The following is an 8,066-nucleotide window of genomic DNA, read 5'->3' on the forward strand; positions in this document are numbered from 1 at the left end:
CCCCCCCCCCCCCCGATTTTTGTCTATATGCTAGTCCTTGAACGATATTTCTGACATAGATAGGAATTAGAATAGTTTAACGTTAGAGAGTGAAGCGTTGACATAACGATTCGATAGGTTCTCGAGAGATGGCGGGTCGGTAGATTCAAATACTGCTGATCAATTGTTGAATAGAATCGAACGTTTACGTTGAAAGCAAATCGTTAATCACTATTTTGTAATATCTCGCATTTGCGTCTATCGTGTTTTCATGCACGCTCACTTTGCTTGGCTCTCCTGTTTTTTTTTTTTTTTTTTTTTTTTTTTTTTTTTTTTTTTTTTTTATTATTATAGAGATTGGAAGCATTTTGTAAATTGGTAATATCGAATATGTAATCTGAAGATTTTTCAAAATATTTTCTAACACCATTTTTTTCGATTGACGATATATGTATTTTATGATACTTTCCTTTAATGTGAGATTTTTTATCATGTCGCTTGGGCTTTCTTATATACGATTAATCTACGGTTAGCGAAAAAAGCAGTATTCACAATCACGGATAAAGTTTTACGTACCATTCAAGAAAACGTGTATTCTCACAGATGGCAGAAGCAGCGTCTGATCGCAACAATGACAGATCATAGCGAGTCGGTACTCATTTTTTTTTAATCGAACGAGGTAACATCTCAGTATCTCGTACACTTCGTAATTCAATCTTATATTATTATCTCATTCGAATTTTTCGAAATTTTGTTTGTCTTTATTCTCTATAACTTATAGTAATGTGTATATGTATATTTCGTGATTTTGCTGTCTCGTCTTCTCTTTATATCTTTATTCTCGTCTATCGTTGTCTACTGTCCTTGTCTTTTACGAGTCTCTCGCGAAAATGCGAATTTTCGTTTTGTTCTCGCCGTTACTTTTGCACGACTTTATTTTGCTGTTGCGCGTGTGAGTTTATGTGTGCGCGTGTGTATCTGCATTGGTCACGTTATCTAATCGTGTGTCGAGACCAGGCGACTGTCACTCATAGTCAGTACTTTTCTAATACAATAATACGATACGCTAAATGACATCGCCGCAAACGGCGCTTAGTGTCATTTCGTCGGTTTTTTGTCGTCTGCTCAATTTCGTTTAGGCGCTCGAGCAACCGACTACTAGCACCTCTAGCGGATGCGTCTTTTTTCGTTTAGCTTTTTTAACCGACAGTCCCATGGTCGAGAATTTATGAAAAACGCCTAAGCTAATCGTTCCCCCCCTAATCATTCGCTTTTTTGACGCCATCTTTTTTTAATAGTGTAGTCCCCGGAATGTTTTTTGTGTACATTTTGTTATATGGCATTTATGATAAAGAAAGAATTTGCGCCATTTGTATGTAAAAAATATATATTATAAAATATTTATTAACCCATAGAGTGCCGGACGATAATATATTATCTTTAAATTGGCTCAATATTTTCACATAAGTTATTATGTGAAATGTTTGAAATTTACAAGATATCGTCAAAAAATGGTGCTGTAAGGGTTAATGAATGTATAGAAATTTAGTCATTTACACGGCGTGAATTCTTTCTCGAGAATTTGTAAATATGTGTTACCAATAAGAACAAGATACGGTATCGATTAGGCGATTGAAGATAATAAAATTTGAAGATTTCTCTAAGATTGTCATTATTATTATTATTGTACGTCAAATCGATACCACGTAATTTCTCGTAACAGTTACTCATGATTGTTTTTTCTTTTCTTAAAAAAAAAATAGGATCAGCTTCTTACAGCGGCAGCCATATTGGAGGTGGTACAAGACGATCCAGACTGGAGAGGTTGGATCGGGATCGAGGCGATCGAGGCGAGCACGATTATGGAACAGAAGAGGAATCATACGAATACAGCAGCACTGCGTCCCGACGCCGTCAGCCACAAGACTCTCGAGCTCTGAACGCTATTTAGGAGCCGGGGCCCCGGGGCCTGTCGCTACAGCGCTGTCCCCACCTGCGCACCACCGCCCTCTAGTTGCTAGGCCAGAGAACTATGCCACGCTAGCGATCTCTCTCGGCAAACGCGCCAACTTCTGAGGAGCAACCCGCTGTGCCTGAACGAATTATAGAGCGCGCGTCTTTGGGGTTGCGATTGGTTAGGCGCGAAGTTACTGCATTAAGATTCGAGGCCCTTATCCTATCCAACCCTTAGGAGAACAGAAGCAAAACGCAGGAAAACCCCTTCCCATCGCGGAATCAGCACGAACTTGTACAGGCTGTGAACTGTACGGGACACGTGTACAAAGAGCCCTGGGGCCTTGATATTTAATTGTTCTTTTTCATTTTTTCTCTCCTTTTTTTTTAAAAAAAAAAAGGCTGATTCCTATCAGGCCCCATTTTTTGTCACCGCCAACTGCACCCCCCCTCTCCATCTTCCCCCCACCTCATCAATCACAAATAATTCACATCCGAATTTCCTTATCGGTGGAGAACGCTACGCAAATGCGAGAACTTGATCTTGTCGAACGATATATGCTGTGTGCGTGATCTTATTGATCATTGTTGAGATCAATGAGTCGATGAGACATTCTTCTTTTTCGGGGCGGGTTTTGTCACAATATATGGCGGTCGAGCTGTCGCGATTCTGGGTTTAGGGAGATCAGAGATATAATGGGTAATCATTGTAGGTGTATCTATTATTCGCGCGAACAACAATTGAAGTAATAATTAAATCTCTCTATTATTTTAATAACAATACCACGAGTGAACGGATATCGTAACGTGTACAAGAGATCGAAGGATATATTTAATGTAAACGAGGCGATTATTAAAGATAACGATTTTGGATTACGCGTCGAAGGTTATACATGAGGCTGCTATATTTATAAATTTTATTAGAGTATATATATATATATTATATATATATATTATACAGATATATATTCACACATGGTGAACACAATACCTACCACCTACTTGCGTAATAACAGATTAAAGTAAATTTATATAGAGATATTACGATCCGATAGTGGGGTACTGTACATATTGTAAGAAACCTTGAAGTAACTTATCTACGAGAAAAAAAAAGTCTATTGTGACGGCTGCTACGTGTTTGTTTTGTGTTTACTTGAATTTTCGAAATTTGAAAATTCTATTCTTTCGTGTTATCAATGATCGATTCAGTGCACTGATATCTATCAGTATTAAAGTCTCTAGTATTTTGGTATTTGAGAGATCTTTTTGGCCTATAAGTTTTGAAATTTCAATTTTTTAATTTGAACGATTAGGAATTCGTAGATCATTATACTTTGTTGTAATAGCCGTATCGCGAGGGTCAAACTTGTAATTATTTGTTATTAGTAATCTTATACATAAATCGACTAACTATAAAGACTAACGTGTAATAGATAAACGGCATTATTTGCGGTAAAACGATATAACGCGTAGATAACAATTGTCATTGATTACGAGCGATTCAATTTGTATCGATTTGAAATCGATGAAATTCAGTAGTGACTCACTTACCCATAGTCACACGATAATCGATAGATGCTATTGGTAATTAAGTCGTTACGAAAGGATGCGCCTTTTTCCTGACCGTGTTCGCGCGCGATGCCTCTAGGCTTTTACATACGTACATACGTACACACGTTACATATAATTGACGCGACAAGCCGAGTTCACACTGTGGGTTTTTGTCGTCCGTAAAGGTTTCCCATGATGATACGAAAAATTCCATTTATAGTTTAAGCGGCAAGTAGACAATTTGAAGGATCTGTGCCTCGGGCTACGAACGAAAAAAAAAAAAAAATACTATTTATCCATTATTCTCCATTGTTTCAAGTTCACAGTCTACGATTCGCCGGCACGAGGCCCATTTCCTATTTAGAGACATACGTATATAAGGAAACTGCGCAGAGATAAATCTTTTGAAAATCTTACGAACAAAGCGAGAGCCAAGGTGGTATATAAACGAATAGTGATAGAAAAAAAGAAAGAAAGAAAAGTGGCGCTGGAGAAAAATATTCTGGTGGATAATTAGAATAAAATTTTTCTTATCTACGACGCAGGGAATATGACGGTAAATTATTAAGAGCGTGTATGTACTGTACGTTTGTATATAATAATCGACCTTGTATTTAGGTTGGGACCGTACCCGGTCCCCGAGTGCCGCGGATGTATTATTACGAGAACTACGCGAATCATTTACCATTGTATTAATAATCGATACTTACTAAGTCCCAAATGTGTGATACAAGCTTTAAATCGAGGTCCAAGTTGGAAATTGGACGGCGACACGTGTTTAGCTTACTGAAAATTATGATGGATAAGTGGAAGTCAACAGAGTGAAATCGATTTAGAAAGAAACGAAAAAATGATGGATACAGGAAACCGGAAGTGGTTAGCAATCGCGAAGAAGGCGTACGCCGAGCTTCTCTTCTAGTATACAATATGACGTCATTTCCGTATCCAGGAGTCGTCTTCGTCCTTGTTACTTACTGTTTATTTTTAAAAAAATTTTGTTCCTCATTCGGGTATTGTCAGACTTTTTAATGATTTTTTTTGTTGATATTTTGAATACCGGATCCTCCGATATACGGAATGATGATTGAACGTTGACGCGCGATTTAATCGATCCCCTTTAAAGGCAACAGTGAACACTACGTCATAATCATTGTACGTCGATTTACGATGCTCAGGCTCGATGCTGTTCGAACGCTTTATGTCGTGCGTCATTGTAACGTCTGTTCCGATGACCAGAGGATTCAAATAATGGCGGGAAGAAAAAAACGGTTCAAGATCAAAGTGACGTTGCGCGAGGCGATGAATCTTTTTTCGATTTTTTTCGTAGCGTTTATTGTGTTGCATGGTTTATTTGTACTACTTGCGAAGAATCGTACGTGCTCGCAATTTGTATTGATCGGAAGGGACGTTAATTTGACTGGGCGAAAATGCGCGTGAGATTTTTTGTAAAATTTTGTAAGAGTTTCTAAGAATTAAGCAGCCACTCTAAATTACACAATCAAACACTGACACGCACGTACCACAGAGACAGGGTACACTGGTTCGTGACTTAATGTGTATATGGGCAATGGAAAGAAAGGTCAGGAGGATAAATAGGAGACGAAATGAAAAGAAATAATAGTAACGTAATTCGTAAAGGCGTAGCGACATTAAAAATGCAAAAATTATGAGAAATAGGTAAAGGATGCTTACTTCGATTAATTTTAAGGGTAGCTACGATCTATTCTCTCTGTCGGTAACGATGAAAATACTCATGTCAGCCTGCAGTAGTGACATCTAGCTCGGACTATCCAAAGTAAAACGCATATATGAAGAAGAAAAGACGAGTCCTATACTGAAAGTCCGCCTTTTCGTTTTCGCGATCGTCACTATATTAGAACAGTATCGACAATGTGACAGATCAATTGAGAGAGTGGTAAAGGAGAAATGAAAGTGGGTGAAAGTGAACAGAGAAATTTGACGTTTGGGATGCTACGTGCGAGTTAAGGGAGTTTGTTAGAAAATTAAATAACAAATAGGACGAGCTTCGTAAGTGCTGCGAAAATCTAGCGTCGCTTTGGTATTGCGAAGAAATTTAGAGAATATAAAATAAGATTGTGCATGACTATCGTCAGAGTGACGGGCGGGGGTAGGGGGAGGGAAAATGTCGGAGAGAATGAAATGAAAATAGACTCGCGAAAAAAATAGTGGCAGGTATTTAACATTTGAACTGCCGTGTGAAAAAAAAAACGCTGAAAGTCCAAATTGGGAACATACGAAGTTTTTTGGGTAGACTTGATTTTTTCTTTTTCTTTTTACGTATAACGGTGATCGTGACAAGCCGCGCGATCCTCGCGCCATCTATGCGAGACGTGAAGAACTGAACGCGTGCGTTAATACCTAATTTTGAAATTTTTGATTTGTTCTTAATTACTCCGTTTTTTTTCACTTTTTTCTGCAAACTTTATCCTTGAAATGATCACTTTTTTCTGCAATATATCACACCAACACCAAAAACGCAACTTCACGTTTTACATTAAGCTAATTAATCAACATATCGGATTACACTGCACACGTAATACAAACCGATTACAATAATGAAAAAAAAAAAAAAAGAAAAAACAGTATATGGTTGCCGAATAATTTGCATCGATCACATTATCAATGAATTACGTTGACGATGTAACATCGTCAGGATTATTATTGTTATTGGATAATTGTAACGACTAATTAATTACCGCGAGTGCGTCATGTGTGATTGCGTGAACGAGTACAGAGAATTTAAAAAAAAATGTGTGACTGTGTCAAGGGAGGGAGAATACGACAGTGAGCGCGGAAGAGAGAGGAGTAAGTGGCGATTTACACTTATTCAAGTCGAAAATGGAATTGAGACGATTAATTAATGAGATGTTGTAAATTGATCTATAGCAAAATGAAAAGTGCTATGACGGCGAGAGCGCACTCTTCGACTATAAGGCCCACTTTTCAGTGTCACATCCGTCACGTCTACGGTTTCTCGTGACGAATCGTCGTCGTTGTTTTATTTGACGGAATAATTTTTTACAATTTTCTCTTTTTTTTTTGGATTATTCAATCACTAATTGTGCTTCGATGTTCATCTACCGGTATCGATAACGCGTATACCAGGATGCATCCTCAGCTACTGGGTTATCTAAGATTTATTTTTGGATGTATCGTTGATAATGTTTCACGACGCTCGAAGAGTGCGATGCTCGCAGTTGTTTCGATGTTGATATGTCAATGCTGTGATGTTATCCTTTGAAATTTAAAGAAAAATAATAATAATAATTCAAGTATCCCCCTTTCCCAGCGCACTCGATCCAGTGGCTTTTATCCTTTTACCTTGAATCCCTCCTCTTCTCCCCTCTCCCAGCCTTTCCCACGTTCCCGCCTAGCAAGTCTTCACTAACCAATCCGGTGAGACTTCTCTTTCACTCCTTGAGAAATAAATATTTCTATTACTGTACCCCCGCATAGCCCTTAATAGCTAGACTCTTAATCATATTTAATGTAAAGATTAATTGTTACATCAGTGATTTTTCTTGTATACGTGGTTTTTTGGAAATGGATGCTCCGCGTGCCGCTAGAATTTATTAAATGATTATATATGTGTCGTGCGCGATACTGCGGGACGTAATGCTCCCCCATTATACCTTTGATCGGGACGACAGTTGAGCGCGGTTTCCCTCCGAAAAATCACTAGATCCAAATTCCTACACTTGTCGCATTTGTAAATAAAATTTTTATTATCACAAGTACCAGCGCGTCATTCTGGGATTATTTATTCGTCATAATTGGCGCTCCTGACATCCTCCGCCATTGACACACCTCAGAAGTTCTGTTACATGACGGCGGATTATCGACTGTTTGAAGGTATTGCTAACGAAAATTGATTTTCCACAGAGACTGCAACCAAAAGAAATATGGGTTTGGTTACGGTGTTCACGATGATGAAAGCTTGAATTTCAGTTTTCGGTTTCGGGTTATTCATTCGTCATTCTTCGTTTATGATTTTTAGTTTGGACGAATTTAATAGATTTTGGTTTTTGTTTCAAAGAGAGATTGTCTCTGTTAAGAAGAAAAACCCAACGTGATTCAATCCTTTTTAAAACCCGTGCGTGTAAATGTACTCTCAGAGATGAGTGGGGAGATGTACAACGCTCCGGTTTTAGGCGACAACAAAAGCATGGCGCTAAATCGTAGCGGCGAGTCCGGGAGTAGGATTTCGTGATCATCGCCTTTCGTGATCCTCTCTCGCTGAGGGGTCTCCTATTGCTGTTACTGCTGCCGCTGGTTCTTACAATCTTATAAATACTTTTTTATTTGCAATCTTCAGTTCCAGCGCCCAGTGTAAACTCAATAAGATTTACTATGAGAAAATAATGATTAGCTCACTTCATTACCTGGAATCATTAATCTTAAGAAGCAAATATGGAAATGAGCATTATCTCTGTCTATAATTGTTCATCCACGTGGAGAAGGGTGGCGCGAAATTTCTTAACTGGTGTGCATCTTTATATTATTCTGCTTACATGTAAAGTAAGCGAAACGACAATAGTAAGCAGTTGAATAAACGATCAAAT

General features: G+C 38.2%; 1 protein-coding gene across 20 annotated transcripts in view; it reads left to right on the forward strand.

The window, feature by feature from the left end:
• LOC107275102 (voltage-dependent L-type calcium channel subunit beta-2) overlaps positions 1-7,241 on the forward strand; it is a 53,234-nt gene extending 45,993 nt beyond the window's left edge. For 16 of the 20 annotated variants that reach the window (XM_025080067.1, XM_015754889.2, XM_025080069.1 and 13 more), the window contains one exon: positions 1,743-7,241. In XM_025080067.1, the coding sequence (XP_024935835.1) occupies positions 1,743-1,930 (188 nt within the window). In that variant the 3' untranslated portion in view covers positions 1,931-7,241. The remainder of the gene's footprint in view (positions 1-1,742) is intronic. The other 4 variants (XM_015754895.2, XM_015754898.2, XR_001539614.2 and 1 more) reach the window with 3 other exon arrangements.
• Positions 7,242-8,066: the final 825 nt, after the last annotated feature.

This window comes from Cephus cinctus, unplaced genomic scaffold (genome assembly GCF_000341935.2).
Source record: "Cephus cinctus unplaced genomic scaffold, Ccin1 Ccin1_scaffold0123, whole genome shotgun sequence".
Classification (NCBI taxonomy): domain Eukaryota; kingdom Metazoa; phylum Arthropoda; class Insecta; order Hymenoptera; family Cephidae; genus Cephus; species Cephus cinctus.